The following is a 12,500-nucleotide window of genomic DNA, read 5'->3' on the forward strand; positions in this document are numbered from 1 at the left end:
TCCTTGTTCATACATAATTCTGGAATCTCCTTCGAAGCTCAATGAAGGTCCTGATAGACGTTACGTTTTTTCTTCTTGATTTATTCTTTCTTTTATTCAGGAGTCCCAAGATATACAAGAGCCTTCAAGCTGTCATCCATATCGGGTTATAGTGGCAGCCTTCCTTCTACGCTTTCCAGAATTTTGAGACGAAGGATTTTTCGCTACTTCTAGGGATGAGGTTCATAAATGGGGGAGAATTTCAGGTTTTCAGGGAGAAGGGAAGTAGGACTCCAGATTGCGAAAATCAAACTGTTAGAATATTGATTTTTATTGCCTTTGAGTTCCCGAGAAGACCCTATAAAAATAATCTATGCATAACTGTAAATTATATTTACTATGGAAAAAATAAAAGGATTATTTTTTGTATTATAGACATAATATTTGGAATGCACTTTTTAAGGCAGACAATCTTGGAAAGGAAGGGGGGGGGGGAGAGAATAACATTCTGACCTTTCCCCCAAAATATTTCCCTGTTGTCTTTGTAATAGGATCAGGTAAGGACAAATGGCTATCTGGACATATGGTCTTTCACTGTCTTCAAAAGTCCAAACTTGCAGCGAATGTTTTTCTGTGGAACAGGCTGACGCAAGTCTGTTTTTATAGTTTATTCATGAAAATTTAATTTTCATTGTTGTTAATGTTCTTTAAATATGCTATTTAAATTGTTCATTACTTCTCTTGTAGTTTATTTCCTTTCCTCACTTGGCCATTTTTCCCTGTTGGGGCCCTTGAGCTTACAGCATCCTACTTTTCCAACTAGGGCTGTAGCTCACCTACTACTACTACTACTACTACTACTACTACTACTACTACTACTACTACTACTAATAATAATAATAATAATAATGAAATCTCTCACCTGGTTTTCCAACGCCCTGAGTTTCTCGGTAAGCTCACTGTTGTCCTCGGTCAGTGACTGAATACGGTTCTGCAGGAGGGCCACCGGTGCCCCTCCGTCGTTAAGGGGCGCCAAGGTCTTCTTCTGCGGCGAAGGCATGTCAACGACACGCCCTTGAAGCTCCAGATCCTCGAACTTCCTGACTTCTTCTATGAGTTCTCTGTTGGGGTAACATTACCCATATTTAGTTTGGAAAAGGAAAATAAAAACTTTTAATAAACAGCTAAAGATCTCTGGCTTTATTTGTCTACTAAGATAATTATATTTTCTATTTTTCTAAAATGTTTTCTATTAAAACATTAAACATTTAGCTTTTAAGAAAAGTTAAAGCCCGCTTATTCAAGCTGTTTATTAAAAGGGATGTTGACTATATATCAGTCCGTCTAAAGAACTATATTAGAGAGAGAGAGAGAGAGAGAGAGAGAGGAGAGAGAGAGAGAGAGAGAGAGAGAGAGAGAGAGAGAGAGATTACTTCTATTGCATAAAATATACATAAAATTCTAATAGTTCCAACAACATTCTCTTAACTTCTTGACCTCCACACACAAAAATTCGACTCCTCTTATCTATACCAAACTTACACTAGTCTTGGATAAACAAAAGACGGCTCAAGCGAGGACTTGCAAATTTAGTTATTTATTTATTTATTTATCTATCTTTTAGTTATTTATTTAGATTTTTAGTTATTTATTCAGCTTCTTCTACTTCTTCTTCTTCTTTGTCTGCATCTTTTCCCACTTCTATGTGGGATCGATGTTTCTGGTCAGCTTTCTCCATCTACCTCTGTCCCACACTTCATCACCGGTTAATCCCTTTGATCGAAGGTCATCCTTGATACAGTCCATCCACCTTCGCTCTGGTCTCCCTCTCCTTCTCGTTCCCTGTACCTCCATTTACATCACTCTCCTCCCAATATACTGTTCATCTCTTCTCATGACATCACCATACCACCTCATTAGTTATTTATTCAGCTGTTTACTTATTTATTTAGTTATAAAGATGAATTTAAGATATAGTTATGTACTCACATGTTTTCCAGATCGGACGTGTCCACGTGGAGATCCAAGTGCCACTTCTGTGCCTGGCTGAAGAGCTGGGAAAGGAGGAGGGAGTTGGTGTGCGTGTCGTGGATGAGTTCGCCCTCCACCTCTGCTCTGACGACGTCTGCTAAGGAGTCCAGGATCTCAATCAATTCGTCGGAGGTGTAAGTGTCCTCTACGATCCTGGGAAGGAAGAGAAGAGATTCCTTACTGAATTCATAATGGGGAAAAAGGATAGATAAGTATATTAGTCCATGGGCCAGAAAGTGAAACCCTCCCCCCCCTAGGGAATTTTCACGACCCCCCTAGTTTTCTTCCTTAGGGTGTCCTTTATGCATATCCGGGTGTTTCCAAACACATAAATGTGGCAAAAAGGCAAAATTGTCACTTTTTGTACAAACCGCACGCCAAATTTTCACATTTTCCGCCGCACTGACTTTGTGTCGCTTTATTGGCTCTAACTTCCTTAATATCAAAACTAAGTGAAAATTTTTGGTACCAACATAATGCTAAGACCAAGAGCTACACAATGGTATATAATTATGTCCATAATTAATGATTAATACGTATTCCAGGGACATTATTGTATCCCTTACCCTTAATTCTTGTTCAAAAATGGGCACGTGTAACTAGTCGCTACTGATACTGATGAAATTGTTGAGGCATTTGGTTACATTTCTGTATTTGATTTTGTACATAATCTTATTTAGAATATTGCATATCAGTTTCCTTCATTAATTTCCCAAAATATGTGAATTAAGTGACAATAATCAATTGATTGTATAATGGCCACATATTTCCAGCAATACCAACATTTCTCCGTAACTTCTGTAAATTGTTACATAACTGCACCATTTTGGTGTCAATAGATAAAAATATATTCTCCAGCTTTCTGAAATTGGTTTTGTGCATAAATTATGATGCATTTGCATTTCAGGCAAAGGATCCAATATTAAGTGGTGATAATTAGTCAGCATGGCAGAACGCCCAGTTAGTTTACTGAAAAGAAAAGTCAGATGAAATCTCTGCAGTATGTGCCAAAAGGACTTACATTATACATTTTTCTGAACAGAAAACTGACAAAATTGTTCGAAAACTGACTGATGTGAGCTTTGAAAAGATCAAGGAATCAGTGCAGCTCCGCAAAGCTAGTGCTGATGCTAATGTGAGGATGCATGAAATCTATGAAGAAGTTCCAGACACGATGAATGCAAATACCCATGGAATACACAGGAAGTGTTATCAAAAGTTTATAAATGTTGGTCATATCAAAAGTAAGAAACGACAACATCCAGTTGAAGATGACGAAGGGCCTTCAACTTCAAATCGAAAGCAAGTATCATCTTCATCAATTTTATTTTCTTCAGAGAGGTGTCAGAGAGTTTCCAACAAAGTGTGTTACAGAAACTGCAGCTGAGTCAATACTACAGGCTGCAAAGCATAAAAATGACTACACATTACTTGGAAAGATTGAAGGCTGTGACTTGCGAGCACGAAAGGCACATTATCATAATTCTTGTCGCAGAGATTACACTCGTAAGCAGCAGTGAAATGTTAATAAAGAGCAGGATCAGAGGGCTGTTGAACATTTAGCTGCCCATAGCGAAGCATTCTCCTACATCTGTGATTATGTTGAAGAACATATAATCAAGGGGTGCAACGTAGAACGTATGACAATGTTGAAAGAGAAATATTTGCTATATTTACAAGAACATCATCCATCAACTTACAATCCAAACTACAAAATCTATAAACTCAAGGATAAGTTGGAGAAACATTTTAGTCGCAGGGTTAAATTCTGGGCACCCAAATACTGAAGTGAACTTATATATTCTGATCTCTTACCAGTTGGACAAGCAGTAGAGGCAGCATTTGAGATGGCTGCCTCTGAGGAAAGGTTTCTCCAGGAAGCAGCTATGATGCTCAGGCGACAACTGATGGATGCCAAAAGGAAAGCAGACGTACTGCCATGGCCACCTACAGCAGCGCAGTTGATGTCCATAGAGAACAAACCACCACTAATCCTGATTAACTTTTTGTCGCAGCTTCTATGTGGGAAACCATTTAAAGATATTTCGTCAAAGTTGGAGAGGATGGTTGATTCATGTGCTCAAGATGTATGTTATGCTATGAGCCGAGGAGAATGGAAAATGCCTAAACATGTTCTTCTTGGAATAACTTTGAGACATATGACAGGAAGTACTGAGCTCATTACACTGCTGAATCATTTTGGTCACTGTTGGTCATATTCCCAAGTGATGGAGCTAGAAACTGCCATATGTAACCAAATCAACACACAGGAATCCTTACTTCCCGCAGCCATATCATCCTGTATGAATAATGTAGTTCTCCACTTCAGCTGGGACAACTTCGACCTGTCTGAAGAAACACCATCAGCGGCTGGAACAACACATGTAGCACATGGTATTGTCTTTCAGGAGACATCTAGTAGTGCAAGTTCTGACATGAACAGGGAGCAGCCACCTCCGCAGTCAGGGAAGAGTAATAAAGACAGGTCAATTCGCTATGAGGATAAAGAACTGCCACCTTGTTTCATGAGTGGGACTGAGCCTAATTTGAGAGTGGAACATGTATCTGTGACAATACCAGTTTCATTTCATGAATCCAAGGAATCAGACTTTGCTTGGACTATTGCAAGATTGTACAAATCTAATGAACGAAGTGTTCCTGGTTGGGCTGGATGGTTGTCACTGACTGGAAAACGTGATTTTGTTGAAGCCTGTGCTCAGTCTACAGTTGATTACATGGTGCCAGTACATAGGGCAATTACTGATAATAACACAGTTCAGCACATACTCCGACTATGTCAGCAGACCACAAAGGATGTGCAGCAGGAGGTCACTATCGTAACTTTTGATCTAGCTGTAGTAATGAAAGCTTACACTATCATGTGGCAAAACCCACGAGAATACAGTGGTGTTCTTGTAAGGATTGGGGCATTTCATTCATACAATCTGCTCCTACCTTGGAGTCATCGGGAAGATGATGTCTGCCACAGGCTTTGAGGACATCATTATTGAGGCTGGTGTATGTGCAAGTGGATCGATTGATCAAATGTTGAGGGGCAAACATTACAACCATGCAATAAGAGTTTACAAATAGATGTATATTTTGTGTATAAGGACGAATGCACTCTCCTTACAAGTGAGGATGGATTGACTGTTCAGACCATGCAGGCGAAGGACCTATTTTCTTCACAGGAGGAAGCAGATACTCGGATCATTCTGCATTGCATCCATGCTGCCAAATCCTTTAGTGCAGAAAAGGTGATTGTAGTCCGTTCACCAGATACTGATGTCTTCCTATTGCTGTTGAAGTTTTCTCAAGATATTGACCCGTCTGTGTTATTTGATACTGGCGTTTCAAACAAGAGAAGACTAATTGATATGAGAGCTGTTATTAGCAAACATGGTACAGATTACGGTAAACTCATGTACTCTTTTCATGCATTCACAGAATGCGATACAACAAGTGCCTTCGTTCGCCAAGGTAAACTTACACCAAAGAAGACACTTGATGCCCATCCTGAATACCATTCAGCATTAATCTCTCCAGCAACCACTGCTGAACTTTCTGAAGAAACATTCAGTGAACTTGAACAGTTTGTCTGCTGTATGTATGGAAAGGCCAACTACAAAGACATAAACAAGCTGCTCTATGATATGTTTAGATAAAATTTCCAGCTCAAGAAAGGCCAAACTTTGTCCAGTTGTGATGGCATTGATCTGAGATTGCTCCCACCATGCAGGTCATCACTGCACATGCATATCCGCAGATGCAACAACCAAGCATATGTTTGGAATAAGTCCAGTGTGCCATATCCAGATATACCAAGTCCAGTAGGCAAAGGCTGGAAACTTGATGACTCAGGACAGCTGCAGACTGACTGGGTCAAAGGTGATATACTGCCACAGGAACTCATTGATATCATGCTAGACAGAGAAGCTGACAGCGATGATGATTTGGATACAGAGGATATTGATATTAACAACCTAGCCGACAACATTTATGATGAAGAATCATGAACGCAATGTGTAAATTGTCAAGCTAGTTCTTTTCTGTAGTTGTATGTTGCCAGTGCCAAGAGAGACTAACTAGGCCATCATATTCCACATATAATGATATTTATATGAACACAACTTAGCAGATTTCAAACATTGACGTAGACTTCCAAGCTCTTCACCATTTACTTGTTGGTATTAGTTGTCAGTTAAAGTTATAAATGACATTTATATTGGTTACATTTATCTTATCCTACTGTTAATCAATGATTTTCTTGGTTCTCTCAGTGAATGACACCTGTCAGATATGAAAGTCAGACACACTGCAATAGGTAGTGTCCTACATTTATAGTTTTAGTCATATTTACTATGTTTGTGCATGCATATTCATGACATAAGTATGTGGTGGCCACTCTACAGTGAATAATGTCCAAGCAGTATACTTCTCTTCAAAGCATCTCCTTCTTTAAATGTTAGTAAAATACTCTTTTTTATAATAAATCATAAAGATAAATTGTTTTTTTGCCATTTGGTACCAGAAAGTAGAGATGATAGGGAAGATGAGGGTAGAACAAAGTTCTGTCAATGGAAATTTGGACTATTTTTAAGGAGTGGGGGATAGGTAACAGCAATTTAGATAATGGATTTCAGTAACAGATTAACTTTACATCATCAAGCTTAGTTGTATATGCTCCAAGCATTTGATTAGCACCAAAATAATGCAGATACGTCACGATTTACAGAAGTTATTAAGAAGCGTTCCCTACAAAGTAGCTATCAATAAAAATATGTGGCCATTATACAATCAATTGATTATTGTCACTTAATTCACATATTTTGGGAAATTAATGAAGGAAACTGATATGCAATATTCTAAATAAGATTATGTACAAAATCAAATACAGAAATGTAACCAAATGCCTCAACAATTTCATCAGTATCAGTAGCAACTAGTTACACGTGCCCATTTTTGAACAAGAATTAAGGGTAGGGGGTACAATAATGTCCCTGGAATACGTATTAATCCTTAATTATGGACATAATTATATACCATTGTGTAGCTCTTGGTCTTAGCATTATGTTGGTACCAAAAATTTTCACTTAGTTTTGATATTAAGGAAGTTAGAGCCAATAAAGCGACACAAAGTCAGTGCGGCGGAAAATGTGAAAATTTGGCGTGCGGTTTGTACAAAAAGTGACAATTTTGCCTTTTTGCCACATTTATGTGTTTGGAAACACCCGGATATGCATAAAGGACACCCTAAGGAAGAAAACTAGGGGGGTCGTGAAAATTCCCTAGGGGGGGGGAGGGTTTCACTTTCTGGCCCATGGACTATATGAGGAAGATCAGCAAACCTAATCACCTGGTATCCTTAAGATCAGCAAACCTAATCACCTGGTATCCTTGAGATCAGCAAACCTAATCACCTGGTATCCTTAAGATCAGCAAACCTAATCACCTGGTATCCTTAAGATCAGCAAACCTAATCACCTGGTATCCTTAAGATCAGCAAACCTAATCACCTGGTATCCTTGACATCCTGAAAGCAAGCGTCGACGGATCGCAATCTGTGGGCCCTCTGGTACTTGCAGAAGCGAAGGTACGAGGACAGGTTCTTCCTGTGGTGGTCGTTCAAGTCCAGGTCACTCTGCAATGGGGAGATGATTGGTTAGAATTTGCAGTTAAAATTGCACAGGCATGGGTAAGAAATACATCTTGAGAGAGAGAGAGAGAGAGAGAGAGAGAGAGAGAGAGAGAGAGAGAGAGAGAGAGAGAGAGAGAGAGAGAGAGAGAGAATAAAACTGCCTTGACATGAAGTACACATTTTTTAATCTTATGCGAGAGAGAGAGAGAGAGAGAGAGAGAGAGAGAGAGAGAGAGAGAGAGAGAGAGAGAGAGAGAGAGAGAGAGAATAAAATTGCCTTGACGTAAGTAAACATAATATTTTCATCATTTGCTAACGAGAGAGAGAGAGAGAGAGAGAGGAGAGAGAGAGAGAGAGAGAGAGAGAGAGATGAGAGAGAGAGAGAGAGAGAGAGAGAGAGAGAGAGAGGTGGTTGATTTCTAAACTGTAAGGGTTGTGGATGGGGGTTCTGTTAAAAATACTCAATACACATGTTTAGAAACACCTTTTTTCATAAGGGGTGGATGACTTATTCTGCAAATTTCTTAGCATCCCAACCATAGATAATAAAAAGTGTTTGAGTGCAGGGTTTTCTAATAAAATCAATCACATAAAATTGCTTTTCCATAAGTAAAAACAGCTTTTTAAATAACGGTCTGTCTATTAACTCTCAAATTTTCTTAAACACATGTCAGTACCAGACTAGCAACTAAATAGCAGGCTATGGAGACTTCTTGAAATGGTTACATATTTCCGTAGACTTGTTCATAATTTTTCATAAATAGAAGGACGAAATTTCACATTTCGTGATGAGCGTATAGAAGCTTTCAACAAATTAAAGGCCAAAATAAAATATTATTTACTCAGAAATTTAATCTTTTCTATTAGTAAATATCATAAAGAAAACATTTACCAATAAATTGTCAATTTAATTTCCAGCATCCTCCAATATGTAAATACCAATAAACAAGGAAGGGTTATGCTTTTCATTCGTTAGGAAATGGATTACTAAAACATGCAACAAATCCTAAGGCCTAGTCCCATAGCCTTGCGGGGGAATTGCGACTGAATTACGCACAAAATTGGTGGTAGGCATTCGCCTAACATAGTATTCGTGATTCATGCTGAAATCAATTGCTCAACCTCCGCACTGGGTGTTTCTTCCGCTCCCAGATTTTTTAACTGCCCAAAATTTTGGTTACGGATGGGATTCGTAATACATTCGCAATACATACGCAATGCAAACACAATCCATACAAAATACATCCATTATTAATTCGCTGTGTTCGGCCTTTATCCGCAACTCACGGGTAATTGCATGTTGGGAGCGTATGTATCGTGCATGTATACCGAATGTATAGTGTACCTAGCATATCCATACTAATCATAAAAATACATTCCAAATACATAGCGTATAATTTTCGAACCAATAGCGATTGGATAACGGTAACTCAAGATTGTATAAAAAGTGAGCCAAAACAAGAGTCAAGTCAATTGTCATCTGGTTTTGGAGTATGCACCTATATACCATGCACTCTCAAAGATGACGTCTTATTGTTGCTTTCACCCAACAACATAACCGTCAAGTTACACAACTCTTCCAAGTGCTCCAGAAAAGAAGAATAAGAAAATAGATGGTCAAGATCGGTCTGGGTCAGACCCTGGATTGACAGAAGATTGGAGCTGGCGATCTACAATAAGCTGATGGCGAAGCTGCGTAATGAGGATCCAAGTTCCTTCCAGAACTTTGCGAGGATGTCCCGAGCTATGTTTGATGAACAGTCTAACTCCAAGACTCTCCTGGCCAAGCACTAAATACAGAGCAAACTTAGAGCCAGGACTCAAGTTAGCAATTACCCTGCAGCACTTGGCCTCTAGAAACCAAATACAGGGACATAGCGTATGGCTGGAGGGTGCTACACAACACCATCAGCAAATTTGGGAGAGAGGTACGTCAGGCTATATTGGAGGAGTACCTAGATAAACAATTTACATGCCCTAGCCCTGAAAGAAGGATGAAGCAAACTATCCAATGAATGGACAAAGACGGAATTTCCCCCACATCATTGGGGCCATCAATGACAAGCATGTCGCATGCAAAGTTCCCCCCCAAGACAGACTCTGAATACTACAGCTATAAAGGCTTCTTCAGCATCATACTGTTGGCCATGGTCAATTCCGAATATAAATTCCTGTGGGCAGACGTGTCTGGAATGGTTTAACATCAGGTGCCCAGATATTCAACCACAGTAAGCTGAAGGAAGGCCTTGAGAACAACATCACAGGTTAGCCACGTGCTGAGCCCCTTTAGGTGGATAGGTTGTGGGTGTAAGTAGCATTAAGTTACATAATAACTTTAACACCAAATACTTCATTTAATATTAATCTATCCAAATTTACTATTATTATTATTACTTGCTAAGCTACATCCCTAGTTGGAAAAGCAGGATGCTATAAGTCAAAGGGCTCCAATAGGGAAAAAAAGCCCAGTGAGGAAAGAAAACATGGATATACACTATATGAGAAGTAATTAACAATTAAAATACATTTAAAAATGGTAAAAGAACTCTACCTCAAGGTAGTTGAAGACCATGGTACAAAGACTATGACACTAACCAAGACTAGAGGACAATGGTTTGATTTTGGAGCGTCCTTCTCCTAGAAGAGCTGCTTACCATAGCCAAAGAGTCTCTTCTACCGTTACTAGGAGGAAAATAGTCACTGAAAAACTACAGTGCAGTAATTAACCCCTTGAGCAAAGAAGAATTGTTTGATAACCTCAGTGTTGCCAGGCATAGGAGGACAGAAGGGAATATGTAAAGAATAGGTCAGACTATTCAGTGTATGTGTAGGCAAAGGGAAAATGAGCCGTAAACAGAGAGAAGGATCCAATGAGGTACTATCTGGCCAGTGAAAGGACCAAATAACTTTAGCGGTAGTATCTCAACGGGTGGTTGGAGCCCATTGCTTCCCCCTAAGTAAAGTTGATTCATAAAAGGGGTTCTATCTTTTTCTATTAATCTTTTTCCTTCAGAGACTCAATGGACCTGAGATATCCTTTCTTAGAATCAACAAAATCACCATGTCAGTCATGCCTCTAGTTTTAATATATATATATATATATATATATATATATATATATATATATATATATATATATATATATATATATATATGGAAAGAAGTGAAGAGAGTAAGGAAGGCTGGTTCAAGAATTGAAGGAGAGGAGGCAAGGAAATGGTGGGCAGAATATTTTGAAAGTTTACTGAATGTTGATGATAATAGGGAGGCAGATATAATTGCTGTTCCAGGTGTTGAGGTGCCGGTGATGGAAGATGAGAATGAGAGAGAGATTACAAGAGAGGAAGTGAGGAGAGCACTAGATGAAACGAAAGTAGAAAAAGCATCTGGTATGGATGGTGTGAGAGCTGAGATGTTGAAGGAAGGGGGTGTAACTGTACTTGAATGGTTGGTGAGATTATTTAATATGTGTTTTGTGTTGTCAATGGTACCAGTAGATTGGGTTTATGCGTGTATTGTACCACTATATAAGGGTAAGGGAGATGTGCATGAGTGTTGTTATTTCAGGAGTATTAGTTTGTTGTGTGTGGTGGGAAAAGTGTATGGTAGAGTACTGATTAATAGGATTAAGGATAAAACAGAGAATGCAATCTTAGAAGTACAGGGTGGATTTAGAAGAGGTAGGGGCTGTATGAATCAGATTTTTACAGTTAGGCAGATATGCGAGAAATATTTAGCAAAAGGTAAGGAGGTGTATGTTGCGTTTATGGATTTGGAAAAAGTGTATGATAGAGTTGATAGGGAAGCAATGTGGAATGTGATGAGGTTATATGGAGTTTGTGGAAGGTTGTTGCAAGCAGTGAAAAGTTTCTACAAAGGTAGTAAAGCATGTGTTAGGATAGGAAATGAAGTGAGTGATTGGTTTCCGTTGAGAGTGGGGTTGAGACAGGGATGTGTGATGTCGCCGTGGTTGTTTAACTTGTATGTTGATGGAGTGGTGAGAGAGGTGAATGCTCGAGTGCTTGGACGGGGATTGAAACTGGTAGGCGAGAATGATCATGAATGGGAGGTAAATCAGTTGTTGTTTGCGGATGATACTGTACTGGTTGCAGACGCGGAAGAGAAGCTTGGCTGATTAGTGACAGAATTTGGAAGGGTGTGTGAGAGAAGGAAGTTGAGAGTTAATGTGGGTAAGAGTAAGGTTAGGAGATATACGAGAAGGGAGGGTGGTGCGAGGTTGAATGTCATGTTGAATGGAGAGTTACTTGAGGAGGAGGATCAGTTTAAGTACTTGGGGTCTGTTGTTGCAGCAAAGGTGGAGTGGAAGCAGATATACGTCAGAGAGTGAATGAAGGATGCAAAGTGTTGGGGGCAGTTAAGGGAGTAGTAAAAAAATAGAGGGTTGGACATGAATGTAAAGAGAGTTCTGTATGAGAAAGTGATTGTACCAACTGTGATGCATGGATCGGAGTTGTGGGGCAATGAAAGTGACGGAGAAACAGAAATTGAATGTGTTTGAGATGAAAGTCTATGGAGTATGGCTGGTGTATCTCGAGTAGATAGGGTTGGGAAGGAAGTAGTGAGAGTGAGAACGGGTGTAAGAAATGAGTTAGCAGCTAGAGTGGATATGAATGTGTTGAGGTAGTTTGGCCATGTTGAGAGAATGGAAAATGGCTGTCTGCTAAAGAAGGTGATGAATGCAAGAGTTGATGGAAGAAGTACATGAGGAGGGCCAAGGTTTGGGTGGATGGATGGAGTGAAGGAAGCTCTGGGTGATGGGAGGATAGATATGAGAGAAGGAAGAGAGCGTGCTAGAAATAGGAATGAATGGCGAGCGATTGTGACACGGTTC

At 39.4% G+C, this 12,500-nt stretch overlaps 1 protein-coding gene across 1 annotated transcript in view; it reads right to left on the bottom strand.

Moving 5' to 3' along the window:
- LOC137659695 (leucine zipper transcription factor-like protein 1) overlaps positions 1-12,500 on the bottom strand; it is a 159,285-nt gene that overhangs the window by 145,920 nt on the left and 865 nt on the right. The window contains exons 2-4 of the mRNA XM_068394517.1: positions 7,527-7,651; positions 1,969-2,163; positions 902-1,100 (exon numbers count right to left, since the gene is read on the bottom strand). Of these exons, the coding sequence (XP_068250618.1) occupies positions 902-1,100; positions 1,969-2,163; positions 7,527-7,651 (519 nt within the window). The remainder of the gene's footprint in view (positions 1-901; positions 1,101-1,968; positions 2,164-7,526; positions 7,652-12,500) is intronic.

The sequence above is a fragment of the Palaemon carinicauda genome, chromosome 20 (assembly GCF_036898095.1).
Source record: "Palaemon carinicauda isolate YSFRI2023 chromosome 20, ASM3689809v2, whole genome shotgun sequence".
NCBI classification, from domain to species: domain Eukaryota; kingdom Metazoa; phylum Arthropoda; class Malacostraca; order Decapoda; family Palaemonidae; genus Palaemon; species Palaemon carinicauda.